Genomic DNA, 27,328 nt, shown 5'->3' with positions numbered 1-27,328 from the left:
GCGGATCTGGACCCTGATTGGCTGCGCTCTTCGACTTGGGCGGGAGCTGCTTTGATGAGTTCGTCCTTCAATTAGGCAAACCAGCAGCGCAGAGGCGGGACCGGGAGAAGCGCTGCGCCCTCCCATTGGACGCGGCTCCTGGGAGGGAGGGAGGGGCGGGCAGGAGGCGGCGGCCCTTCCTGGTCGCCTGCGCAGCGAGAGCGAAGGGGGCTGGCGGCGGCGAGGGGGGGGCGGGGCTCCCGGAGCGAGTCAAAGGAGACGAGGCCTCTGAGGCCTCTTCACTAGCAGTTGTTGTCTCTAGACCCCCCTCATCACAGGGGCGATTTGAAGGCAAAAGGAAATCTCTTGCAAGCTTTGTAAAGGGAAAGGGACCCCTGACCATTTGGTCCAGTCGTGGCTGACTCGGGGGTGTTAGCGGGGAAATCCGAGGGCTCCCTTGGACAAAAACGAAGACACCAACCAGGATTACTTGGAGCAAAAGAGCAGCCTGTAGGCTTGGCCTTGATTGAACTGTTGCAACAGGGCGCTCCCCTCACTTGCAGGAGAGAGGAAGGACCCAGAAAGATGGCACGCAAGGCCTTATAAAGACTTGTGAAATTGCCACCCTGTAGATCAAGCCCACCCCCAGGAACATCACGCATACATCACAGAAGGGGTGTAACCCAAGACCACCCCCCAGGTACATCACACCTACATCACAAAAAAGGCGGTCCAAAATAGAAATTTTAATATTGTTTTTCTCCTTTTTTTGTTTATCTCCTGGCTGGCAGGTTACTTGATTGGATTTCCTGGGGAGCCTGGCCAGTCTTTTGTAATGATAAATACTGATACGGAACGGAAGGGGGGGGCTCCTTTCCCCCTTCCTTCTAGGAACATCCGAGGCCCCGCTTATTCCTATGGCCCCGCTTTAGCCAATCACAGCCATGCATTCGTCCTGCAGAAGCTAGCTCAGGGAGCTCCTGCACGCCTCATTTCACCCCTGACAAGCTGCTGACGGCCCCCCCACGGCGAGAACAGTGGATCCGAAACCAGGGACCTCCTGTTACAATGTATCCATTCTGTTTCTGCTTTTGCCCTATAGTACAGAAGGGGTTTGAAATCATTGAAATCTTTAGAAATTGATATAAAATCAACCGTAACTCCGATTTCTTCGCTCTCAGTGTCATTCAACTCAGTTCCCCGTGGACTCCACGATGCTATCCCTACTTCCATAATCCCCAAAGCGGCAGGTCACGTACGCAGGAACTTCTTAATTCGCCAAACCTTCCCTCTAGGCAATATTAGGTGGCAGACGATGCATATCTCTGACCCATTGTCTTGCCACCACCGGTACTCAATAAATGTGTATCTATGTATATTTCCCGCTCCGCATATCCCCCCTCCCTCATCCGAAAATGCTAATTAATGTAATCCCACCTTTTCATAATGTATTCATGACGTGTAAAGTATATTCATGATGTAACTTGTGAAACCCAACCTTCCCATAATGTATTCGTGACGTTTCATGCACTGTATTCTGGGATATGGAGGGAAATTTCAAAAGTTCATGTCACCCCTTTCTCTGGGTTCAATCTCGCCTTGAACCTGTTGCGCAATAAACTTGGATCTTCTGCAGTTTGCTCCTGCGTCCGGCTGAGCTCATTTTCTTCCGCAGGGACCCACGGACTTAGTCCGATGAGCTGGGTGGCAGAGTAACCCCGCACCCAGATTTTAGCCGTAACAGTTGGCGCCCAACGTGGGGCTTGTGGTTCTCCCGAGCTGCTGACTGGGGGCCCCGAAATCTTCAGCCGGCTCCGGGCCATTTTGCCTGGGAAGATCCTTTTGGACCCCCAGCCATCTTCCGGGCGGTAATCGAAAGCCCTAGGAGTTCAGCCGGGGAGCAAAAGAGGGATCCAGCCGGCTTATTCATCGATCCCGGGATCATCATAGAAGACGCGTGAGTATAAGGAAAAAGGAAAATCCAGTGCACTGGTGGGAAGGGGGTGGAATCTCCTGGCAACTGAATCTCTGCCGTCCTCCCTATCGCTCCTTCTTACCTTTCTCTTGGTCCGGTTAACGAGAGAGACCGTGGACCACTGCTCAGCCCGAAAAGGGGGGGCTCTGAGCTCTATCTCTTTCTCTGAACCCCCCCAGCCAGCCGCACCAATTGGGAGTCCGAAAGTAAGACGGAGAGAGCCGACTTGAAAGATAGCCGACTCTCCGGCAAGGGGGCGGGAAGTGGTCTTGCTTTCTATCACCAATCCCAGCCGCACTGGTCGGTGCCACGTAACCGTGCGTGAGCCCGCTTCCAAAAGCAAGGGGGATTTTCAGTTCGAAATTCTATCCAGGGACCACCTGATCTGGCACTGCATGGCGCGGGCGTCCAGTAGGGCCCCTTTTCCTGAGATGTGACGATAGGTAGGAGGTTGCCAGGAGGGATAGCCCATGAGGAATTGGGCAGGACCGGCAGAGTGGAAAGAGACCCCAGGTTATAGGAAATAAGGAAATAGGAAATAAGGAAATAGGAAAGGGAACGCAAGGAACCGGATAGCTAGAGCTCTCTAAAACCCACTAAGGAAGTTGCCAGGCAACTAGAAGCCCCTTCTCCTCTTTACTATACGTCCCTGTACTAAGCATACCAAACCCCTAGACATACCAATCCTAATCAACCCCTCCTTTTCCCCTTCTCTATCCCAGACACACCCCCCAAAAAAAGGAAAAAGCAAAAAAGCAACAACAGCAACGCATGCATCTATAAAGGGGTACCCAGTCAACCAAGCGTTGTGAGCCCTACCAGTCTGATTACCTGGTGGTGTGTTTGAAGAGGCAAGGAGGCTCATAAAACCATGTGGGACCTTCCTACTAATTTCACTTAATGAAGCCAAAGGTAGTGGCCCAACTCCTTGCAATAACCAACTAAAGGATGAGAATATATATGTTTACATGTTTACATGATGTCTGTTATGTGTTAATACATATATGAGAATATGTATGTTTACATGTTGTCTGCTATGTGTGTTGTCTGTTCCTTCTGTCTCTGGCAGACTGCCTTTCTTAAGTGTGCATAGTTTAAACTGCAAGCTTGCTTCAAAATTTAAATCTAAGGAAGTCATGCTGGATCTTAGCAGTCCTAAATAAGAGAAGATGAGAATGAAGTGTGCAAATGTTTACCCCACCTCTTGCTTTGCCCCAACTTTTGAGATTGTGAGTCTACAGTCTTATTTTAGAAGGTGCTTTTAACCTAATGTTTCTGCTGCAAAAGCCTAGTTGAGCACAACTGCTCTCTCAAGCTAAAATGCAGTGTATGTATTTCATTAAGCGTATGCCTATAAAAGTATGGTGTTCATTCTAAGAAAAATATTTGAGTCCAGTTTTAACTTTGATTTGGTTGGACAGAAGAGTTATTGTAAGGCTCCTGATATCCGTCTCTATAAGACTTCATGGCCTCTTTTGTTAGAAAATGCCCCCCTCCCCCTTGTTTCACTCTGCCTCTTTCAGTTGTTTTCTCCCTTCTTACTTCTGTGCCAGGTAAATTTACTCCCGAGTAAGCTTCCTTTAAAGGAAACTGCAAAGAGGGGAGGGGGCAACACTTGTGTATTCCCTTTAAAAATCAAATCTAGGGCTGCTTTAACTGTGCTTTATAAGAGATCCTCTCAGGAGTATAGATGTTTCCTTTCCCAGCTGTAAATCTGTACTTAAATGTGTATGCCTCTTTGGTAGTACAAATCTTGCTGCGAAATCTTGCTGTGAACCCTATATTTTGGAGGGTTGGACTAGATGACCCCAGGGTCCCTTTCAACTCTCCCAATTTGTGGCTGTGTGGAAGACCATGTGTCTGCAAGCATTGGAGGGTAATTCTTAAATTCTGGTGTGGTAATGGAGTTGAAATTCAGCCTAGCTTTGCTCTTTAGTTTTAAAAGGTGAGAGGTGAAGCCCAACTGGTAATATCAAGCATTTGAGTGATTACAGTGTTTATCATTTTGTCTACTATTTAAAAATCAGACTTAAAAGTCTACTCAAAGTTTAAACACATACAAATGAATAATCAAGTAGAATTAGCCTTGACCATTCCTGTAAATGCTGAGAATGTTTAAAAAAAAAAAAAAAATCCTATGAATTCTAACTCTCTGGCCATTTTTACTCATAAATAAGAGAGCGGTTGATTGTTCCGCGAATAGCCAGAGGGATATTAGCCCTTTCCTGTACATAAAGGAAGCAGTCTCAGTTTGCTTGGGCTGAAATTGCTAGCTTTGGTGAATACTTAAATTGCTGAGTTTCTCTTTTTTGTTTAAAATCAAACCCTGTTTTCAAAATCTACTCCTTACCCTTCCTTTCCCTTATTCAAATGGTAATTTAGCCAAAGGATGCAACATTTTCAATAGTATAAAAGGTTTGCTGAGACATGAACTCTGCACATGCACAGAGGCTAGATCAGCTAAAGAAGAGAGAGAGAGGAAGGGGGGAACTGTAAGGAGGGAGAGGAGGTTTCTTCCAAATGTAAAAGAAAAGTCGGAACCATTGAGGGAAATCACCCTTAATCTGTCTTTGCTCCAGGGGCTACTTAAGACAAAAGGCTACAAAAAAAACAAAAACAAAAAAAAACTAGCCCATCAAAAGTCAAGAGCTTTCCAGGTTCCAAATCTTAACATGCCAAATTCTTTTCACAGGTAAATATCAAAGCATTCTCCCCCTCAATGGGAATTTTAGGAACAGCATTTCCTGACAGGCTTCTCACATGAAATAATTTTCCCTTTTAACAGGATATGTGAACCCCGATAACAAAGTGTTTGTCCCTTTTTCCTCCCACAGCAACTTTCTTTCTGTTCTGTGAAACAAGTCTGAATCCCTGCTGTATTAGTGACCTCTATCTCTTTGTGCCTTTGACATTTTTTTAAGTTACAAATAATCTGTTTTCGTTTATTTAATCAGTTTCTCCATGATGTCTATGAAGTTAATCGAAGCACAACCAAACATTGTTTGTGGAATGGTACTTGTTTACCTTTGGCCTGAGCATTTCTTACTAATTCTGTCAATTTGGCTAGTGCAAGGTACCTGCACAACTTTAAATTGCCATTCATTTTATTGGTATTAACTCATTTCCCAGTATTCCGCTATTAACATTACAGCTGATGTCACATCAAGAAACACTTTTATTTTCATTTGGGATGTTAGAATGCCAAAACAGATTACTTCAGGTTACTTATTAATTGTGTGTCTTAGCATTCATTTATTTTTGGTTCCTCATAGCTAATTTTTGTGTGTTTGTGTTTTACTTTGGGGGACATGTTCATCACATGTTGAAAGTCAGTCTCATGAAGTTCTTTTATTGAATAGCACATGGTGAATTTTAAGTTTTCCTCATTGTTTTTCCATTTTTTTTTCAGTCCAGTAGTAATATGTGTGGTTTTGATAATATCTTTGTACTATTTAATAATAGTTATTTTCTGAATCTGATGTCTTTGTGTCAAGTCCATTTTCATCTAACTGGTAATCTAATTTTTTGCTTTCTTTTTATTTTTTAACCTTTGTATTTTTTACAGTTCTCTTTCTATACATGTGGAGTAATTTTTTATTTTATAATATGAAAAGAACAACAACAACAAAAATTAAGTGAAGGAAAGCAAACAAACTTAGCAGATAATAACAGTAATTATATGGAAATGTGATAATGAATAAAATGTTTAATCCACTAAGATTTTATTATTTGCAACTTCCAACAGAAACCGAAGGACATCCTTTTCGCCTTTTGCCCCCTCCCTTTTCTAACTGTCTTTAAGCCCCAAAACCCTGCCCCTTACAGGATATCACTTCTACAGATGTGCAAGGATGAAAAGCAGCAACAACCCCTCATGGCTAAGGGGAGGAGTTGAATTGCAAGGACATTTTCTCACTTTTGAACCTTAAGACTGTGCTCCAGGATTCAAAAGATACATGCATAAAAGATCACAATTGTGTCAAGATATGTAACTGATATTTAATTAGTTTGTTTTGTATTATGTGTTATTATGTAAGAATGTTGAAATGTGTCTGACAGTGTGATTTCCACAAAGGGGGGCAATTTTTGTGTGTAATTGTTTTTATGTTTAATGTCTTATTGCTTACACACCAATGGAGAATTCTCATGCATTTTATACTTTCTAATAGCTCACACTATTGTGTAGTCCAATGTTTAGATCAACTTATAACCACATTTAATTGTTCCACCTGGCACCCTGCCAACTTTCCCTATCCATTTTAAAATGTGTTAAACCTCGTTTTGCCAAGGACAAGCTTCTGGATCCACAAAACACCAGGTACATGAAGGTGCATATGCTTTGGTTTAGCAGGAATGATCCCTTATAGAGTTAAATTGACTTATTTGGACAACTGCCCTTGTTAAGAATGGTTTTCTTTTAACAGATTGGTTTGAAGAGTTGAGAACCATGGGGCAAGATAAATTCAAATTGGACTCAGTTTGAATTGGGCACGTGTATCCAGGCTGCAATTAGCCTTTTGGTCCTTTAAGTGCAAGTGAGCAACCCCCATGCGTGCAAAACCACAGCCTATAATGGAATCCCATAGCTAAAGGCCAAGGCGAAGAAATCTCCCTCACGAGATGCCCAAACCTGTGCCAGCTATGGTGAATGCCAGGCAACATGGTTAAATGAAAGCCCCGAGGGGATTCAACAGACAGGATGTGTTGCTGTAGCACTATGTCAGTGTGAGACCACAGAAGAGCTAGCTTGACACCTGAGAAATACACAAAAATGGCGAAGGACAAAACACCAACTGCATTTTTCAGTCAATTAGACCTTCCTGCTAGGTGTAAAGCATAAAACACTATTGAGAATGCCACAAGTAATTTAGCAACAAAATACAAGAGGTGTTCTTTATATAATACCCTATATGCAGCTACCTGCACTGCTATACTTGCAAATGACCGTAAGAGGCATGGCTTGCAAGTCCCTTTCAGGTTTGCATAAAGCCACACATCCCATTCACCGAGATTTAGGGTGCGGAGAAAAGATTTGCAAGTTCTTACAGAACTTTAATGCAAATCTATCTCCGAATGGGGGACTGATACGGAACGGAAGGGGGGGGCTCCTTTCCCCCTTCCTTCTAGGAACATCCGAGGCCCCGCTTATTCCTATGGCCCCGCTTTAGCCAATCACAGCCATGCATTCGTCCTGCAGAAGCTAGCTCAGGGAGCTCCTGCACGCCTCATTTCACCCCTGACAAGCTGCTGACGGCCCCCCCACGGCGAGAACAGTGGATCCGAAACCAGGGACCTCCTGTTACAATGTATCCATTCTGTTTCTGCTTTTGCCCTATAGTACAGAAGGGGTTTGAAATCATTGAAATCTTTAGAAATTGATATAAAATCAACCGTAACTCCGATTTCTTCGCTCTCAGTGTCATTCAACTCAGTTCCCCGTGGACTCCATGATGCTATCCCTACTTCCATAATCCCCAAAGCGGCAGGTCACGTACGCAGGAACTTCTTAATTCGCCAAACCTTCCCTCTAGGCAATATTAGGTGGCAGACGATGCATATCTCTGACCCATTGTCTTGCCACCACCGGTACTCAATAAATGTGTATCTATGTATATTTCCCGCTCCGCATATCCCCCCTCCCTCATCCGAAAATGCTAATTAATGTAATCCCACCTTTTCATAATGTATTCATGACGTGTAAAGTATATTCATGATGTAACTTGTGAAACCCAACCTTCCCATAATATATTCGTGACGTTTCATGCACTGTATTCTGGGATATGGAGGGAAATTTCAAAAGTTCATGTCACCCCTTTCTCTGGGTTCAATCTCGCCTTGAACCTGTTGCGCAATAAACTTGGATCTTCTGCAGTTTGCTCCTGCGTCCGGCTGAGCTCATTTTCTTCCGCAGGGACCCACGGACTTAGTCCGATGAGCTGGGTGGCAGAGTAACCCCGCACCCAGATTTTAGCCGTAACAATACTTAGTTCCTGGGCCAGGTCACAGGCTCACACCCTATTCAAACATGAGACATACCGTATTTTTCACTCTATAACACGCAGTTTTTTCCTCCTGGAAAGTAAGGGGAAATGTCTGTGCGTGTTATGGAGCGAATGCCTGCAGATGGCAGGGGAATCCGCTGCAGTTGTGAGCAGTCCGTGGCTCTCTTTGAAACTGCAAAGCGGGTGTAAGTGGCTCCTGTCAGCCAGCCGAGCCGGGAAGGAGGGAGAGAAGCAGATCGGGGCGGGATCGGGGTTGGTTGCTTTAAAACAACCCCATGCTCTATGTCCCTGCCTGCAGTTTTTTGCTGTCCGATTTTGGATCAGCCACTGTAGGAGCTGTGTGTGTGTGTGTGTGTGTGTGTGTGTGTGTGTGTGTGTGCTTGAGCTATCATTCTCCTCCTCCTCCTCCTCCTCCTTCCTGTTCACTCTCCCAGCGCCCCTGCACTCTCCTGCGACTTTAGGATTGATACTGTGTGTGTGAGAGAGAGAAAGAGAGGGGGGGATCGTTCTCCTTCTCTTGCTTCCCACTCCCAGTGCCCCTGCCTCTCCTGCGACTTTAGGATTGATACTCTGTGTGTCTGTGTGTGAGAGAGGGATTGTTCTCCTCCTCCTGCTTCCTGTTCACTCCCCCAGCGCCCCTGCGACTTTAGCATGGATCCACATGGATGCTCAGGATTTTTGCATTGGGCTATGCCAAACTCACCGTCAGATCACATGTCTGTGGCCACAGCATGAACCACAAAAATCATACATCCACTGTTTTGTTTAGAATATTTTTTTCTTGTTTTCCTCCTCTAAAAACTATGTGCGTGTTATGGTCTGGTGCGTGTTATAGAGCGAAAAATACGGTACCCTTAAGACAGGATTTGTGAAGGAAAAGACAATGGGAAGGCTTTTCCAGTTTGACCTTGCAGAGAAAACATTTGTTCAGTTTAGGAATCAAAAAGGTTCCAGGTTGGACTTCCTGTGCTGATCTAAATATGTGCTTGGTTGGTACACTTATGAACATTATCATATATTTAAGAGCATAAAATTCCTATTACAGGGTTGCGGCAAATGTTATGTGCAAATGGCTTTAGATACCTCTTAGGTCCATATACCATATATTCAACCAAAAAACAGCAACAATTTGTTATTGACATAGGATGGACATATTGGCTGGACATATTCTTATGGAAATTATGGGGGGCACATCTTTAAAGTTGTTAAATGTTACAAATATTATGCCTGAATGTATTCTTTCAACTTGACAGCTTAGGTAAGTTACCTAGCTTTAAAAAATCATAAAATCAACTCCTTTGCCATTTTCCTCTATTCCAACGCTGTTTTGCCCTTGGAAAAGGGACTCCAGGAAGTGCCCAGAGGTGACAATTGCTGAGCTGATTGTTTACAGTGTAGCAGGAACCCCCCACCCCAATCATTCTGTTTGTACAAACTTCACACACACTCACACTCACACATTACATACGCCACATTTCTGTTATAAATTCATAGAAAAATCAACCATACATCGGATTTGCACTGTTCCATTTTTATTTTACTCCATATGACAAGGACTATCAAAGGGGGGGGGGCTTGGTTGTGGTCAGCCATAATCCCTTCACCATCCCAGCACATCCACAGGAGCCCTGCCCAGTTGCTATGTCAACCCTGATGATCCCAGACAGAAGACAATCAAGATCACAAAGAACTTGCATATGGGAGTGGATTCAGCACGGACTGGAATAAAGGACAATCATCAGATCTTCGCTCTGGGGGCAGGAAACTGCAAACTCCCCTTTGTCTCCTGGAAGTGACTCAAGGGGTAGGGGGGAAAGGAGGAACCAGCCAGGTGACAGGACACTCAGGTTACCACCACAACTCCTCCCTCAACCCCTCCTTTCTGTAATGTATGCATGATGTTTCTGGGGGTGGGCTTGACCTAGAAGAGGGGAATTTCAAAAGTTTTTATAAGGCCTTGCACACCATCTTTCTGGGTCTTTCCTCTCTCCTGCAAGTGAGGGGAATACCCTGTTGCAACAGTTCAATAAAGGCCAAGCCTACAGGCTGGTGTTTTGCTCCAAGTTATCCTGGTTGGTGTCTTTGTTTTGTCCAAGAGAGCCCTCGGATTTTTCCGGTAACAACAGGTGATGGATGAAGTTTATTCTAGTAGACCTGATTTGAAGGACATGCCAAATCCTGCCTGGCCTTCCTGGTTTGTGGATGGTAGCTGCTTTCTGGAGGGAGGCCAACGGAAAGCGGGGTACGCTGTAGTAGCCCTGGAAGGGGAAATCATTGAAGCCTCCCCACTTCCCCCTTCTTCATCCGCTCAGCTTGCACTACAGTTGGCTGAAGGCATAGACATTAATATATATACTGCCTCAAAATATGCCTTTCTTACCCTGCATGCCCACGGAGCACTTTGGAAGGAACGTGGCATGCTCACATCAAAGGGGAGCCAGGTGCAGCACTCCCAAGCCCTTATGGTATATCAGCCTGTGCCTTCCTGGGATGAGCCTTGGAGGCTGCCCAAAATTGAGAGGTGTGGAATGAAGGGGGGTTAGGGTTACCCCAGAAAGCCCTAAAAACTGTTTGTGAATCCCCCCCCCCCCAGCCAGGCCTCGGCGTACGCATTTTAAAACTGCATTTTCCTCTAAGACAAAAAGCATGAGCTAAGCAGTCCTCTCTGTAACAAAAACGCTGTAACAAACCTACAGCTGAGAACAGTAAAGCTTTCGCTTCCCAGATCCAAGATAACCTTGTCCTGGTACATTGACTTGCAACATACTTCCGGGAGCAGAGCCAGAGAACGAAAAGCAACATTTCTATGTAAGAATCTGTGAAGGGGGAGAGGGAAGGAGGGGGTTTGGAGAACAGGATAAAAACCTGATGTAAAATGCTTTTTGCTGCGGCCTGTCTTTTGTGAACTGAATCACACAGGTGCCTCTGCCCCCCCCCCCATGGCAGAATAAAACACTCTTTCTCTGGATTAACCCCTTGATGCCGTTTGGCTCCTTTTGTCTCTGCTCGGGTGCAACAATTTTTCCTACCCATGGATTAAAAAGGCTACATACCAAGGAGAGCCTAATCCCATCCCCAAACGTGCCAAGGGGCCAGACATGCAAAGGAAGTTCTGTTTTACTTTGGGTGGTGGGACTTCAGAAGTGTTTGCCTATGCTAATCTAACACCTGGGTCCTGCCCTGACATGTCTGCTTATGCTGATGTTGTACCAAGGACTTGTCTGGACATGTTTGCCAAGGTTAACCCCTCCCCTTTGAACTGTATTCTGGGATATGGTGGGAAAGTTTTAAAAAGTCGTCACCCCATCCTCGGGGTTCAAAATTCCTCTTTGACCCTGTTGTGCAATAAACTTTGGTCTACAGCTATTTGCTCCGGTTGGTGGCTGGACTCCTCCTTTATTCTGGCTCTGCCTGACCAGCTGGGGGACTGAGCAGCCTTGCACCTTGTTACGGCTAAAATCTCCCCCCCTTCCGTAACAACCTAGATTCTTCCATAACAGTATGTTGTTTGTTACTATGGTGTGTATTTTTGCTTGGATGAACCCCCCAACTCACAAACAAGCCCGGACACAACCAGCATGTTTTTCTCCTCTGAAACACAGCTAAACTTTTATCTCTTCGTACATAAGAACATAATAGCCTGTTCAGGCTATCACTACCAGAAGGAGTCTCAAAGTGGCTGACAATCTCCTTTCCCTTCCTCCTCCCCCCCCAACAAACCCTCTGGGAGGTGAGTGGGGCTGAGAGACTTCAGAGAAGTGTGACTGGCCCAAGGTCACCCAGCAGCTGCATGTGGAGGAGCGGAGACACGAACTCGGTTCCCCAGATTACGAGTCCACCGCTCTTAACCACTACACCACACAGGCCCCCGCACTGCTGCCAACGAAAGGGCAGGGAGGCTTGAGAGGGAGGAGACGCCCTGAAGTGGAGCCTGGGCACGCAGCTCACCGGAGGAAGACAGCAGAAAAAGCCAAATTCAGCAGTGGAAGAAGAAAGTTTCAGAAGATAATTTCAGAAATATAAACATTTATTACAAAAAAAAGTATCAAGACTTTAAAAGACAAAAGAGTAAGAATGGGGGTCGCTCTCCGAGAAGCAGAAAGACCAGCCGCCTCCGCCACCCTCACTTCCGATTTGACGCTGTGCCAATGACACATTCATTGACCTGCAAGGCAAGACCGGGCAGATTTAAAGGGCCAGAAACTGGTCCCCACAGCTGCTGCTGCTGCCCCCACCTCCTCCATGCAGCTGCGGTCAGGATGCCCCTTCCGCAGAGGAGATTCTGCAAGCAGCCCAGAGAAAGGGACACCCCCGCCCGCCCCCAGCCGGATGCTGCAGCAACTTACCTTTCTGGCAAAGCGAAGGGAATTGAGGGACTCGGCAAAGTTCTCCTCCGAGGGAGAGATGTTAACGAACATCAGCCTGGGGGGGAAGGCCGGAGGAGAGGGTGAGGAGAAGCAGAGGCTGCCTCAAGGGGGGTGCATGGCCCCCCCTGTCAGAGACCTCTGGGTTGAAAGGGGTCATCTAGCCCAACCCCCTGCGTTCCTGGCAGGACAGCGCAGACCAGGCCTCAAAGGGGAGGGGGAGCCATCAACTCCCTCCTTGCCAACTCACATCTTGGAATTGCCGCCTAAGGAGTTCTGGAGGAGGTAAGTCAGCTTGCTGTTCCGGTAGGGCACATGGGCCTCCTGCAAGGGGGCAAAGGAAGCGGACAAGGATGGGTGCAGGAGGGGGAAATGTGTGGGGGCCCCTCCTCCCCACTTAGGGCAGGCCGGTTCCGCCAGCATCGTGAGGCTGTCCCATTCCCGATCGAATTGTAGAGTTGGAAGGAATCACAGCTCTAGAGCCCCTGATAGGTGGGCACCCCACACCTGAGACAGCGCTGGGCGCCACACCCTCACCCTCGCAGAAGACCAGTGCACTGCGGGAGGCGGGCTGTGGGGCTGCCCCATGGCTGGCCAGGACTCTCCCCCCCGGAGGCACACGCCTACCTTGTTGCTGAGGGCGGTGATGACCAGGCCCAGGTTGGAGAGGCTGCTGTTGATGGCCTGGGTCTCCTTGAGGCGGTCGCCGGTGGAGAGGGACCTGTCCAGGCGCTCGCTGCCAGCCAGGTCCACCAAGCTCAGCACGGCTGCCGGGGGGGGGGACAAAGGAGGGGTGAGGGTGGAGGGAGAAGGGCGGGTGCCCCCGTCTCCCCCTGAGGGGTGCTGGGGACCAGGGACAGAGTGCCTGGCCTAGAGGAGGGGGAGCAAGGGAGCGCCTGCGCCTCTGGGCCAAGGCAGGGACAGAGGCCTCCGGCAAAGGGCTTCGGCAGGGGATCGTGGGGCCGGCTACACTCACAGGAGGTGTGCAGCTCCCGGTTGGCGTTGTGGCCCTCGATGCGCAGCTGGAAGAGGCTGTGGCTGCGGGAAGAGCGCTCGTTGAGATTGGTCTTGGCCACCGAGCGGTTGGCTTTGGCCCTCTGGAGCAGCTTCAGCACCTGAAGGGGCAAGCAGGGGGCAGGAAGCGGAGAATGGCAGTCGGAAGGGACCCCTGAGATCCTCTGGCCCTAGCCAGCCCCTGGCAAACAGTGTGAAGAGGCTAGCCGGGCACATTTCCCCCCTGGCTATTGGCTACTTGCGACCAAACTGAGATGCCCGGGCGCCAGATGGCGTTGGACATCACCGCCTGGAGGGGCAAGCCTGGGAATCCTTGGGGCGAGACTGTTTCCACACACTAGTACCTCATCCTATAGAATTCTATCCGTTACATTTTAGCTGCACGATCAGAATGAGCATCAGGAACCAAAACAGTTCCTGAGCAGGAGCAGTGAACAATGTCAGTTCATTGTTCTCACCTGACTTCACTCCCCCGCCCCACTGCCCCACTCTCAGTTGCAAAGAATAGTATTATATTCTGAATGCACCGTTAAGAAAAAGAAGTGGGAATAGGCCAAGATATGTGGACTGCCCCAATCCCAGCTCAAGGTGGTCATCTGAACTAGCCAGATGTTTAACTGAGAATCAGACAGTCAGGCCATCATTTGAAAAATAAGACTTTAGAACGCCTGGCCCCAAAATGGCAACGAGACATTCCATTTGGGTGAGTTTAAGCTTGGTTTAAGGAGCCGCTTGGTGCCTAGCTTCTATATTGGAGTTTCTACCATTGCCTGCCTTCATACAACAGCGGGAGACAGAAGCCTCTCGGAGAACGGCAAAGTCGGAGGGGAGCCCCCAGGGTCATCTAGCCCACCCCCATATTCCTCCCTCTGCTCCTCCCCTCAGAGGCTTTGGATGCAGACACACTCTGGCTGCGTTGTCCCCAGACCAAGGCCCTAAAATGGGTCACAATGGGGCTGGTTCTCTGGCTTCTGCCTCTCCTCCACCCCTTGCAAACAGGCTGGTGGCCGGACACAGTGCAGAGAGCGGAAGAATAGTAGTGTTGGAAGGGGACCCCAAGGGTCATCTACCCAACCCCCTGCACCCCTGGAACCCCCCGGAAAATCCCAGACAGACAGCTGCCCCCCCAACCGCGGTACCTCTTGCTCCGAAGCAACGGGGACGTAGCAGAGGTTGGGAACGTGCAGTTCCTCCGTGCACTGGCTCACTCGCCGGATCTCCAGCTCAGAGCCCCGCTCAGGGCGCAACACCAGCAGGTCCCGCAGAGACTCATTGTAGATCTCCAGGAAGTTGGCAGTGAAATGGTACTGGGAGGAGACAGGCAGAGGGGCAGGATCATACCAGGGAAGGCAGCTGGGGTGGCGCGTGCCCAGACAGCACATCGCTCCCAGCTCAGACTCAGGGACCAACTGGCATGGCTATTCCAAGAGGAGGCTTCCAAGGTGAGGCCCAGGAGTTCAGACAGGCCAGCCCTCAGGTGTTCAGGGGATCTTGTGAGGCTGAACGGAAGGCCCTGCAGAAAAACACTGGCGGTCTCACCATCCTGTGGGGCGGGTGAGGGTGAAAGAGGCAGCCCCCTCCCCGAGTGCTCAGAGGGCTTGGGAGAACCTCTCTCACCAGCGCCCTCTCTGGGAGCTCCCAAGCCCAGTGTGAAACCACCCTGGCAATTGCAGCATGGCGAGTGAATGCAGCGGGTGTCTCCTGCGGCTTCCTCACCCCTCCCCCCCCTTTGGACACCTGCAACCGCTTTCCCTCTCTGCCCCCACCTTCCAGCCTTTGGCCTCCATCTCCCGGGCTTTCCTGAAGATCTGCTGCACTGCGCGGGGGATCATGCCGGCCGTGGAAGGGTCCTGGCAGTCGGGGCCCTCCATGGTGTACGTCTTGCCACTCCCCGTCTGCCCGTAGGCAAAGATGCAGACGTGGTAGCCGTCCAAGGCCGACTGCGGGGAGGAAGGGAAGCCGTCAAGGCTCACAGGACAAACCAGCCAAATCAGCCGGGTAATCATCCCCATGATCACCATCATCATACAGTGGCACCTTGGTTGTCGAACAGAGTCCGTTCAAAAACTAAGGCTGCCAAAGAATGTTGGGGAATTGGAACACTTACTTCCAGGTTTTCAGTGTTCAGGAGCCAAAGTGTACGAGTACCAAGGTGTTTGAGGGCCAAGATACGACTGTACCATACTCAACATAGTAACAAACTAGAAGAACTGGGCCGCTTCCCCCTTAATGTATTTATATATTTATTTGATTGATTTATGTGCTCTTCAGGGTGGTTGACAGAATAAAATGCTTTTCCTGACCTGCACAAGCAGAGAGATCTCCTCAAAGACCTCCTCCTGGGAGCTGGACGGAGGGAAGACCTGGTCAAAGTTGAACTCATAGACAATGTCCTCTTTTCGCTCCCGGCCAACGTGGGACTGGCAGAGAATCAAAGAATGGCAGAGTTGGAAGGACCCACGAGGCTCATCTAGTCCACCCCCCAAGCAAGACTTGAACCCACAACTCTGAGATTATGAGCCTCTACCGACTAAGTGGTGACAGGGGCCGCGTTCCCCCTTGGCCAGCTCTCGCGGGGCCACAATGCTCTCTCTCGCACGCACGCACACACACATCCTTCAGCTGGCATTGGGTCTGTTGGCCTTGGGCCGGCCATCAACATTTGGGTTTCTCCTGCTCCTCCAAAGGTCATTGCAGGAACAACACTGGCTTATTTGAAGAAGAAGAAGAAGAAGAGTTTGGATTTGATATCCTGCTTTATCACTCCCCTTCAGGAGTCTCAAAGCGGCTAACATTCTCCTTTCCCTTCCGCCCCCACAACAAACACTCTGGGAGGTGAGTGGGGCTGAGAGACTTCAAAGAAGTCCTCCCCCACAACAAACACTCTGTGAGGTGAGTGGGGCTGAGAGACTTCAAAGAAGTGTGACTAGCCCAAGGTCACCCAGCAGCTGCATGTGGAGGAGCGGGGAATCGAACCCGGTTCACCAGATTACGAATCTACCGCTCTGAACCACTACACCACACTGGCTCTCGGCAGGCTTTGCGGCAGGTTGAGACTTCCTGACGTCCCCTGGCAACTGTGACAGCCCAAGATGCCAGCAAGACTTCGACAACCGCCTTGTCCCCCCACCCCCAGACTGACCTCCTCCGCCTTGGATAAGACAAGGCTCTTGCTGTCGTCTGGCGGGAAGCGCAGGTGGCTCACCCCCTGCTTCTGGGCCTCCTTCTCGCTGCTCAGCAGGGGGCGCACGCGGCAGAAGACACGGATGTTGCCCTGGAGGGAGCGGGGACTCGTCAGCACCCAGCCCCACAAAGGGACCCCCAGCGCCAGCCCCCCACCACCACCGGCCCACCTTCAGCTCCTGGACGGCGTTGTGCAGGGAGCGCCGCTCCATCTCCGACTCGTGCAGCTTCTGCTCCAGCTGGGCCTTGCGTGCTGCCAGCGCCTCATTCTCCTGCGCCCGCCGGGCCAGGCTCTCCTGCGCCAGGCGCAGTTCCGCCTGCGTCAGAGAAACCCCAGGGGCAGTGAGGGACGGGCCACCTCAAACCCAGAGCCGCCCAGCCAGGCAACAGTTCAGGGAGGCGGCGGCAAATGCAGGCTTCCTCAGCTGGGAAAGGAAAAGCACCAGCAGGAACAGACACAGCAGAGCTTAGCAATTCCACCAGACAAATATCTAGGGCCCTCTTGCGATGGATAGAAAAGGGACTTGTGTGAGAAACAGGGTGTGAGGCTGAGGAGAGGGGAAGCGCTTCCAGCGAGAGCCTAGAGGGATACACTTCTCTGCATGGGGGGGATTGAAGATTAAGATATAATTAGGATAGAGGGCTAGACACATACAATTTTGTGTTTTATTGTGATTACTATTACTGTTGTGATTTTTATTTATTTTCTTTCTTTTTCTCCTTATCTTCCCACCTTTTATTGCTTTTTCTGTATTTCTTATTATCTTTTATTAAATAATTCTTGATTTACAAAAGTGTTTGCAACGTCTTTCTCTCATCTTATTATCTTTTTTTAAACTAGTTTGGTTTGTATTATATTATATGTTGAAAATATTTAATAATCTTTTTAAAAAACATTTTTTTTGGTATCTAGCTCTCTTTTCTGGGGCTGAGGACCCTTAACTTTGATCTTGATTCTGGCATTGTGGAATCAGAAGGGTACCTACGGGACATCTAGTCCAACCCGCTGCAACGCAGGCGTCACAAGCAGATGTTGGCTAGTCCCAAGGATTCCTCGCCTCATGGAGGCTGACAGTCTCTCCATTAAAGGGCGGGTGGAAGGGTCCCCAGCCCCCCCCTCACCTCTCTGGCCTCCAGCTGGGCAGCCAAATCCTCCTTGGCCTCCCTGGCTTTGCGGCCATCGGTTTCCAGCTCCCGGATCGTCTGGCTCTGGCTCTTGACGGTCTCCTGCAGCTGCTGCTCCTGCTTCACCAGCTGCTCCACCCTCTGCCGGCTCTCTGTGGCCTGCGCTTGGCAGGTCTGCAGCTCCAAGGCCAGGGCACTGCCAAGAGAGGGTAGGGCAGAGGTGAGATCCTGCAGCAGGAGTAGCGGAAGGAGTCCGCCATGCCCTTCTCAGGCTGCTGCTCGCTCACCTGTTCCGCTCCTCCAGCTGCTGGTTGCGGGCCATCGCTTGCTTCAGCTCCCCCTCCAGCTGGCTCAGCTGATGCCTCAGGGCCTCATTCTCCCCGGCCAGCCCCTGGGCCTTCTCCTTGTAGGTCCCCACTTTGGCCCGCAAGTCGCTCACTTGCCCCTTCAAGTCCCAGGGGGCCCGCTTCTTCTCAGCCCCGCCAGCAGCGGCAGGAGCAGCGGCTGCCAAGGGGAGAGGGAGAGAGAGAGGACAGTGTGAGGGTCCTGGTGGCGGCTCAAGGAGGGCACGGGGGGGGGCACCTCCCTCCCTTCTCTAGGCCTTACCTGGCTTAGGGGCTGCCGCAGCCACCGTCCGACGGGATCCTGCTGGGAAACAAGGAATGAGACATGAAGCAGTGAAAGGATTCCCAAGGGGACCCTGTCTCCCCTCCATTGCTTCATGAAATATCTCCAAACAATAGTAATACTTCAAAACATAAAATCAGCAAGGAACTCAAGACAGATTAAAGCAACATATGTGGGGGTTCCATTCCACGGATTGCGCCTAAAGTCAAAATCACGTATAGCTGAAATATGCTGGATTTAATGGTGGGCAGGATTGCCAGAGCATTTTCCCCAGCCCCTCTCCAAACTTTTTATATTGTTTCCTAAACTGAATGCACACAAGTTAAAGGGGCACCAGATGCAGGATTACGGGGAACCCACATTCTACACGTCTGAATCAGCTTGCCAAAACTAAAATGGCTTCAGCAGGTGCCAAAAAGAGTCCAGCAAAGATAGCTGCCTGGTGTTGTAAGAACATAACTGGATCAGGCCCAAGGGGGCCTGTCTAGTCCAGCATCCTGTTCTCAGCGGCCAAACAGCTTCCTGTGGGAAACCAGAGAGCAGGATTCAAGCCCTCTCCCCCTTTGTGGCTTCGAGCAACAGGTATCCAGAAGAATTTCTGCCTCCAACCATAGCTAGTAGCCATTGATTGCCCTCTCGGACGTGCATCTGTTTAATCCTCTTGTAAAGCCATCCAAGTTAGTAGCTATCAGTACTTTCTGTGGGAGGAAGTTCCATAGGTTAGCTATGCAATGCCATTGTTTTTTATACAGTGGTGGCTTGGTTCTCAAACTTCATCCATTCCAGGAGTCCAAGACTCCAGAAACCATTCGCAAACCAAGGGACGGCTTCCGATTGGCTGCAGGAGCATCCTGCACTCGTTCGGAAGCTGTGTCGGATGTTCAGCTTCTAAAAAACGTTTGCAAACTGGAAAGCTTACTTCCAGGTTTCCGGCGTTCAGGAGCCAATTTGTTCAACAACTAAGCCGTTTGAGAAGCAAGGTACCACTGTAATGGAAATCAATACAACAATATTTATAATATTTTTGAAAAATAACACGTATGATACACAGGTATGATACGGCACCCTTAACAGGGACGCTTCTGCAGCCCGCTGCCTACCTGTGATGGACGGCCCTGCCACACCCGCAGTCCCCCGGGTCCGAGTGCTCGAGCGGCGGCGCCCCCCTGCCAAGAAAGCAGTGTTACAGCAAAGTCCAGAAGGGCTCCCCAGGTTCTGCCCCCCCCCCGATCTGAGCTTACCGGCCTGGCGGTGGCCTCGGAGCCCAGGGGCCGCTGGTGGAGGCTTCGGAACGGAGGGGGCTGCTGTCACAGGTCCTCCCCGCTTGGTAGAGTCCAGGGGACCCCGAGCCCGTTTCTGGGAGGAAGGAAAGGGCAGCCGTTTGTTATTCTCCAGGGCCAGGCTGGATGCCCTGCAGGGGTCCCTGACCACCTCACTGATCCTATTCAACGTCCCTCTCTGCTGGAAATGGCAATGCCCCATTCGCACCCCCCATGCTGCAGAAGGGAGGGGCTTGGGAACTCACCCGGTCCACCTTGGGGGGCTCATTCTCATCGCTGGCCGGGCGCTTGAGGCGCAGCCCAGACACAGGGAGCCGGGAGGGGCCTTTCGGCAGCAGGAAACTTTTTTCCTCCGAGTTCATCTTCTGCTCCCTGAGTGGTAACTGAGGTGGGGAGAGAGAAAGAAAGAGAAGGTCGTTGAGTTCATTTAATGAAGAATCTCAAAAGCAGGGTGGAGGGGGGTGTCGAAGCCCGAGAGAGACGTGACTCACGGGAGGTGGACCATCCATCAGCTCCAGGCAAGGCCTTCGGGGAGAAGCAAGACACCTTCAGCCGCCAGGACGCCCGTGGGAGGCCAAGGAAATGAAGCCGAGCCTGCAAGGTCAAAGGAGGCCCGGCTAGTCCAAATGGCCCCCAGCACCAGGGCCCCGAGATAGGCTGCCTCTGGGCCTGGAGGCTCTACAGGGGCAGCAACCCTTTTCCGCAGACCCTGGGGGGGCCGGACTATACGGGGAGAGGGGGGGGGGAGAACGAATTCCTCTGCCCCACAAAGAAGCCAGAGATGCATATTCAGCGAAAGGACACATTCTGCGCATGTCAAAGCGGGCCGGAGGGAGGAGGCGAGGGGGCCGGATCCGGCCCGCGGGCCTCAGGCCGCCTCCCCCTGATCTGCTGGGGCTTGGCCGGTCCCTCCCGCCTGTGGAAGGGGCCCCTCTGCCGCCCGCGCCCCGAGGCCTCACCGGCGCCGCGCTCGACGCCCCTCCGGCTCCTCCTCGCCGCCCTTCTCCCTCTCCGACCCAACCGCCGTCGGATTCAAACGGACAGCTCCCGTCCTCCTCCGCGGCGCCGCCCGGCAGCCAATGGCGAGGCGGCGAGAGGAGGAGACCAATCCGCGCCGCCCGTCACGCGGGCCGGACCCGCCCTCTTCGTCTTACGCCAACGGCCGGGCCGCGTCGCCGCACAACCTCGCGCCGGCTCCGCCCCTAAGTCCCTCCTTGGCGCACGGCCCGAGCGGAGGACGCACTGCGCACGCGCGCCGCCAAAGAAGGCGCCCGAGACCGCCTCCGCCGGAAGGAGCGTCGGCGGGGGGGGCGAGCGTGAGTGCGCGCGCGTGCCGCAGGCGGCCCCGCCCCTCCATGGCAACGGCCGCGGCGCGCAGGAAGTGGGCGGGCGGGCGGGCGGGGGCGGGGCCTGCGCCGGAGGGGCGGGGCCAGGGAGATCTATGGGGAGAGAGATCAATGTCTAGGGAGAGAGAGAGAGAGAGACACAAACAAACAGGCGGGGCCCCCCCCGGGGGGAGGCCGGCGGAGCGCGCCTTGGCAACAGGCAGCTTCCCCCGTTGAACACCCGCCTGCCCCTCTGCGCAGGTGGGGCGGGGCCTGGAGGGGAGGGACCCCCCATCTCCAAAAGACCCCTAGTGACCCCGGCCCCCTTTTCCCTCCCCCCCCAGGAAGGGGGTTCGGGGCCTGAGGCAGGGGGGGGGCACACAGGGCCCCAGGCCAGCCCCCCCTCCATTCCAGGGACGCCCCCTTGGAGGGGGCCGGGGGTCCTGGCATCGGGGGGACCCCCAGGCGCTGCCACGGTCTTTCCCCCGCTGCCCCCCCCAGCCCGGCGGGGGCGTGGCGGGTCCGGGTGGGGGCGCTGGGGGGGCTCGGCCGCCCGGCCCTCGGCATCCCCCCTCGCGGCCCCCCGCTCCGGCTGCTGCTGCGTCACTGGCGCTCCGCGGGAGGATGGAGCCGCAGAGGGTCCCGCTCCGCCGCCCCTGAGACCCCCGCCCCCCGCGAGAGGGACCCCCAGAGCGGAGCCGGCAAGGGGGCGCCCCCGCCCCTCCCCCGCCCAGGTGGGGGGCCGGACTCCGGGGGGGTCCTCTGCGGGCGGAGCCTGACCCCCGTCTCTCCCCCCCCCCCGCTGCAGGTGGGGCGCGATGTGATGGCGAGCGAGCCTCCCGCCACCCCCGCCTCGGCCCGGCTGACCCGGACCAGCGCCCGCCTGACCTCGGGGCCCTGGAAGCGGCCGGCGGCCGGCAGCGGAGGGGCGCCCCCCTCGCCCGGGGGCCCCAGCGCAGCCCCGCCCGGCTGGCCCCGCTTCTGGGAGGGCCAGGATGTCCTGGCGCGCTGGACCGACGGCCTCCTCTACCTGGGCACCATCAAGAAGGTCAGTGGCTGCCCCTCCCCTCGGGGGACAGGGGGGTCCGCCCCCCCCCCGGCTGGGGGTCTCTGCTCACCCCCTCCCTCCCTCCCCCCCTGCAGGTGGACCCCCTCCGGCAGGTGTGCCTGGTGCAGTTTGAGGACGACTCCCAGTTCCTCGTGCTCTGGAAGGACATCAACCCAGGTCAGTGGGAGATGCCCCCCCCACCCCCTGGCTAACACCCCCCCACCCCGGGCCTCCTCTTTGGGGTCCCCCCCCAGTCTCCACCCCCTGCAGGCCAGGCTCCCCCCCCCCCCCGCGTCTTGTTCTGTGGGGATGACCCCAGTGCAGAGTTCACCTGTGGAACTCCCTCCCACTGCCGAGATATCAGTGGCTCCTAACCAGGATGGTTCTGAATGGCCGGTTCCTGGAAGCCGCTTTGGGGGGGGGCATTCCCTGGCTGCCCAGGGTGAGAAGGGGGGCTGGATCAGAGGAGAACCCCCTTTGGCCCCATCCGGCAGACACTTCTTATTTCCCGATGGAGCCTCCAACTCCAGAGGCAGTCTATCTTGCTTCTGAGGCTCCTGGGGCAGGAACCCAGCTGCCCTTGGGGGGGGGACTGGCCCCTCACGCCCCCCCCCCTGCCTTTTCTCCTAGCGGCTGTGCCTGGGGAGGAGCAGTCCTGCTGCGTGTGCCACTCGGAGGCCGTGAGCCCAGACAACCGGCTGGTGCGGTGTGAGAAATGCAGCCACGGTAAGTCCGCCAAAGGTTCCCCACAAGCTGCCCCTGGTGCCCCCCCCCCGTTGCCCCACTGATGACCCTCCTTCCTCTCCCCCCCCCCGCAGCCTACCACCAGGAATGCCACCTGCCCCGGGTGCTGAGCGATGGGGCCTGGACCTGCCGGCAGTGTGTCTTTGCCGTGGCCACCAAGGTAAGCGTGGTCTCCTCTGCCCCCCCCCCCGAGGTCCTCTGTCCCAGCCCCGCGCACTGACTCTGCCCCACGGCTTTCCTCCTTCCGCAGCGGGGCGGCGCCCTCAAGAAGGGGCCCTACGCCAAGGCCATGCTGGGCATGAAGCTGGTCTTGCCCTACCAGCTGAAGGCCCTGGAGTGGGACGCAGAGCACCTCGCCAACCGCCAGCAGTGCTACTGCTACTGTGGGGGCCCCGGAGAGTGAGTCTGGCGGGGGCGGAAGAGGGGGGCTTGCGGGGAGGAGGGGGGCGCCTCTGGATCCCGAGGGGGCTCAGCTGACCGGCCCCCTCTCTTCCTCTGCCTCAGGTGGAACCTGAAGATGCTCCAGTGCCGCGGCTGCGCCCAGTGGTTCCACGAGGCCTGCACCCAGTGCCTGAGCAAGCCGCTGCTCTACGGGGACAGGTGAGGGGCAGCCCTGGGGGGGGGGAGGGTGGGGGTCAGAGGGCGAGGGCATCTTGTGACTGACCCCCCCCCCCGGCTCCACCCGGCAGGTTCTACGTCTTTGAGTGCTGCGTCTGCACGGGAGGCCCAGAGAGCGCCCGGCGTCTCCCCCTGAGATGGTGAGGGGGCACTTTGGGGCGGCAGTGGGGCATAAGCACAAGAAAGCAATGCAGCGGCCTGGCCCCAGGGAGGCGTGCCTGGCCCCAGCCCAGACTCGGTCACGGGATCGGGCCCCCCGTTGGGCAGGACGTCCCTGCATCTTGGGGGGTTGGACTGGATGACCCTCGGGGTCCCTGCCAACTGCGATTCCATATAAAAGCAGCTTAAAGAGAGCCAAAGGAAAGTGGTCCTTAAAAAACCACAACCCCACATCTTGAGTGTATCCTGATCCACTTGGGCCCTTTAATTAACAGCTTCCTGCTTCTCACTTGATTTCCAAATACTCCGCTTGGGATAATTGGGACACGCTTGGTAACTCAGAATAAGTCGGTCAGAATTCAGCAGCTGATCTAGAAAGCAAAGAGAGAGCAGAAGGGGGAAGGAGGTTTTGGCGCCAGAGCGAAGGAAGCCGCCTCCTCAAGGGCCAGGAGGCACCGGGCGGGAGTGGGGGGCCGGGAGGGTGGGGGGCTGCGCTGGCTGCGCTGAGGGATTCCCGCCTGCCCCCCCCCGCAGGGTGGACGTGGCCCACCTCATCCTCTACCACCTCAGCATCTGCTGCAAGAAGAAGTACTTTGACTTTGAGCGCGAGATCCTCCCCTTCGCCAGCGAGAACTGGGACAGCCTCCTGCTGGGCGAGGTGAGAGGCCGGGGGGGGGGAGGGATCCTGGGGGCGAGACTCTGAATCTCAGGGTTGTGGGTTCGAGTCCCAGGCGGGGCAAAACATTCTTGAATTGCAGGGGATGGGGCCCGATAAAAGTCTAGGATCCCTTTAATGTTGGGGATTGGCAGTGTGGGCCAGGAGGCAGGATCCGCCCCCCGTGGGGCACCCTGGCCTGCGGGTGGCGGGGGTCTGACGCTGCCCCTTTCCCCACAGCTCTCGGACACCCCGAAGGGGGAGCGCTACAGCCAGCTGCTGAACGCCCTGACGGGACACAAGGACAGGTGAGGGGGTGCCGTGGGACCCCTGGGGGGCTGCGGGTGCCGGGTTCAAGAGCCGCCCCATCACAGCCGCCTCCTCTGCAGGTTCATCTCCGGGAAGGAGATCAAGAAGCGGAAGGGGCTCTTTGGGCTGCACTGCCGCGTCCCCCCACCCGCCCCCCATGGGGCCGACGGCTCCGGGGACGCGCCCAGGACCCCCTTCATCGCGGGCAGCAGGTGAGTCGGGGGTCCCGAGGGGGTGGGAAAGGGGGCAGGGCCTCCCCCCGCCTTTGCTCCTCCGGCACCCCCCTCCGTGCCGTGCAGATAAGGAGGGTCTCTTACAGCTTCCTTTCAGGGCAGGGCAGGCGTGGGAAGGGGCCGGAGCGCCCGAGGGCCGGGCGGCGGGGGCCGCCCCGGCAGCAGCCACAGCGCCGGCGCAAGGGGCAGCCGCCGGCCCCGAGTGGCAGCGGGGGGCAGTGGGCGCAGCAGCAGGAGGAGCAGCAGCAGCAGCGGAGCACCCGGGAGAGGGAGCGCCTGGAGAGGGCCCTCACTCAGGTAGGCCGGGGGCCAGGAAGGGCGGGGGGACCGGGGGGGGCCGTGCTGCGTCCCTCTCAAGAGCTCTCTCTGCCCCCAGGAAGTGGTGCAGCACCCAGTCAGCGCTAACCAGAGCTACAGCGGCTACGGCGGCACTTCCAGCGCCTACAACTTCCGCCGCACCGACGCCCGCTGCCAGGAGAGGTGAGGGGGCAAGCAAGGCAGCCCCACGGCGGGGGGGGGAGGCGTTCCCCGCCCCACGCTGACGGCCTGCCTCTCTCTCCCCCATCCTGCAGCGCCCCGATCCGGATGTTTGCCTCCTTCCATCCCTCGGCCAACACTGCAGGGACCTTGAGGTGAGCAGGAGGGAGGGAGGGAGGGGTGCGCCCCACTTTCCCCAGGGGGGCTTGGATGGAAGTAGGGGGCTTCACTGCCCCCCCACCACTCTAGGGCAAGCCCGGTTCAGCACAGCCCCCGGCCAGCCCCAAACCCCCAAGAGGCCGCTCTCCAGCCTGTGGGGTGAGCGGCCTCATGAATGGCTGTTTGACCCTGATGGGGAGGGAACGTCATCCGGCCACCCCCTTGCCGCCAGACAAGGTGCCCCCTCTGCCAGGTCGGGGCGGCCCCTGTGAGCCCCACCCTCCTCCAGTTAGAGCACTGGACTAGGACCTGGGAGAGACCAGGCTTCAAATCCCCGCTCAGCCGTGCAGCGAACCAGGCGGCCTTGGAGTCCGCTGTCATTCCTCTAGCGCACCTCACAGGGTTGTTGTGCGGAGGCAGGAGGAGGGGGGGTGCCTCTCCTTCCCCAGAGGTTGGACGCCCGTCTATCCGGGACCCTCGTTCCCGCTTCCCGCACTGCGGGGGCTGCTGGAAGTTGTAGCGCTGGCCGTCCAGGGCAAGCGGGGGGCAAGTTGAGGTTCGGGGTGACTTTGGCTGCAGCAAGTGACCCCCCCTTTCCTTCTGCAGCACCAGCAGCGGAGCCCCCCTCGACCCCGGTGACGCCGCCCCTGCGGAGCGGGGCAGCCCAGAGCGATCTCCGGCGGATGACGGCCCCGCCCCCCGGACACTCCTGCGCCGACACTCCGCGCCGCCGGCCCCCAAGCGGCCCCCGCAGGCTGCCCCGGCCCCCTCGGCCCTCTGCGTGGCCCCCGGCGGCCCCGCCAGCTCGGGCTACTTTGGACCCATGGGGCGGCTGGCGCGGGGGGAGGCGGTGCGCATCCTGGCTCGCCGTGTCACCACCGAGGGCACCGTGCAGTACCTGGTGGAGTGGGAGGGGGGCAGCATGTTTTAGGGGCCCCAACGCGGGACCCAGAGGGGCCCCCAATGTGCCTGGCCAAGGAGAGAGCAACAAGTGCAATTCTGGGGGGCAGGCCGTGGGGCGGCTCCCCCAACCCGCTTGAGGAATGTGGACTGTGCCGTTTCTTGCTTTTGGGGGGGCAGGAGACCCCCAAGTTTCTTCTATTTGCTGCTGCTGCTGCTCCCTACCCCCCATATCGTCGTCTTGGACCCCAAAAAGAGTTTGAGTCCTGCTTATTTTTTTACTGTTTGTTGGTTAAAGGTATTATTTAAAGAGGCCTGAGTGGGAGAGAGAGAGAGCGCCCCCCCTCGGCTGCCCCCGAAACACACACAGCCCCCCCCCCCTTGCGCCTGTAGTACTGCCTCTGCTGCTGCTAGACTGACTGTTGTACAAAGCACTTCCGAATAAAAGAGCTTCTGGGCAAGACTTTGCTGCCTGCAGCTGCTTCCTGGGGCCCAAGACCCCCCCCCCCAGAAAAACCCCACCTAAAAGCATCAGAAGCACCTGCCGGGTCAGGCCCGTCCAGCCCAGCCTCCTGGCCCAAAACCCCAAGGACTCGAGATAGACTGCTGCTGGCCTGGAGGCTCCCTTGGCAGGCCAAAGGCAGGACTGCTGGGGTGGCAGGATCAGGAGAGGACGAGGCTCTGAATCTCAGGGTTGCAGGTTCGAGCCCCACACTGGGGCATTGCAGGGGGTTGGGCTAGATGACCCCCAGGGTCCCTGCCAGCCCACGCTTCTATTGCTCCTCCTGTGTTTTCCAGCAACTGGCGATCGGAAGAATTGGCTGCCGCCGACCGGGGAGGCGGAGTGTGCCCGCCATCACTGGCTCCAGTGGGAGGGAGTTCCGCAGGTTAACTCTGCTGCTTGAGGAAGGGCTGCCTTTCGGAGGCAGAGCCCAGGATCCCGCCTGGCTGGCTGTGGGGCGGGGAGCCCTGCCTGGGGCTGGACAAGAGCCCATTTAGGGGGGCCGCGGAGGAGGGACGTCGCATCATTCCCGAAACCTGATCTTGGCGCAGCTGCTTCGCGGGTCCAGTTTCGAGAGATCAGGGCAGTTTGCAGGCCGAAGCCTGCCTGGCAGAGACCCCTCCCCGGACCCCCACCTCCTGCCCCCCGGG

At 54.9% G+C, this 27,328-nt stretch overlaps 2 protein-coding genes across 5 annotated transcripts; one reads left to right on the top strand and one right to left on the bottom strand.

The window, feature by feature from the left end:
• Positions 1-11,962: 11,962 nt before the first annotated feature.
• KIFC1 (kinesin family member C1) lies at positions 11,963-20,657 on the bottom strand. 4 transcript variants are annotated; one of them, XM_082211287.1, is made up of 18 exons: positions 20,509-20,651; positions 20,041-20,143; positions 19,795-19,932; positions 19,511-19,625; positions 19,370-19,435; positions 18,249-18,290; positions 17,930-18,146; positions 17,640-17,838; positions 16,688-16,834; positions 16,477-16,608; positions 15,638-15,754; positions 15,101-15,274; positions 14,474-14,641; positions 13,297-13,435; positions 12,948-13,087; positions 12,571-12,644; positions 12,303-12,378; positions 11,963-12,121 (listed from the first exon to the last, which is right to left on the bottom strand). In XM_082211287.1, the coding sequence occupies exons 2-18, from the start codon at positions 20,056-20,058 to the stop codon at positions 12,080-12,082; spliced, it is 2,004 nt and encodes a 667-aa protein (XP_082067413.1). In that variant the 5' UTR covers positions 20,059-20,143; positions 20,509-20,651; the 3' UTR covers positions 11,963-12,079. The 4 variants fall into 4 exon arrangements, with proteins under 4 accessions (XP_082067413.1, XP_082067414.1, XP_082067416.1 ...); XM_082211288.1 differs by having other exon boundaries at positions 18,249-18,287; XM_082211290.1 differs by lacking the exon at positions 20,041-20,143 and having other exon boundaries at positions 20,509-20,657.
• A 437-nt stretch (positions 20,658-21,094) lies between these two features.
• PHF1 (PHD finger protein 1) lies at positions 21,095-26,639 on the top strand. The gene is made up of 15 exons (XM_082211322.1): positions 21,095-21,135; positions 21,683-21,922; positions 22,018-22,099; positions 22,553-22,648; positions 22,741-22,826; positions 22,917-23,065; positions 23,171-23,266; positions 23,356-23,424; positions 23,978-24,101; positions 24,339-24,406; positions 24,488-24,619; positions 24,727-24,937; positions 25,017-25,120; positions 25,213-25,272; positions 25,883-26,639. The coding sequence occupies exons 2-15, from the start codon at positions 21,698-21,700 to the stop codon at positions 26,205-26,207; spliced, it is 1,827 nt and encodes a 608-aa protein (XP_082067448.1). The 5' UTR covers positions 21,095-21,135; positions 21,683-21,697; the 3' UTR covers positions 26,208-26,639.
• The last annotated feature ends 689 nt before the right edge of the window (positions 26,640-27,328 follow it).

This window comes from Podarcis vaucheri (genome assembly GCF_965113315.1).
Source record: "Podarcis vaucheri genome assembly, chromosome: 2".
NCBI classification, from domain to species: Eukaryota; Metazoa; Chordata; class Lepidosauria; order Squamata; family Lacertidae; genus Podarcis; species Podarcis vaucheri.
The sequence above is the reverse complement of the archived record's forward strand: the minus strand, read 5'-3'. Positions and strand labels throughout refer to the sequence as shown.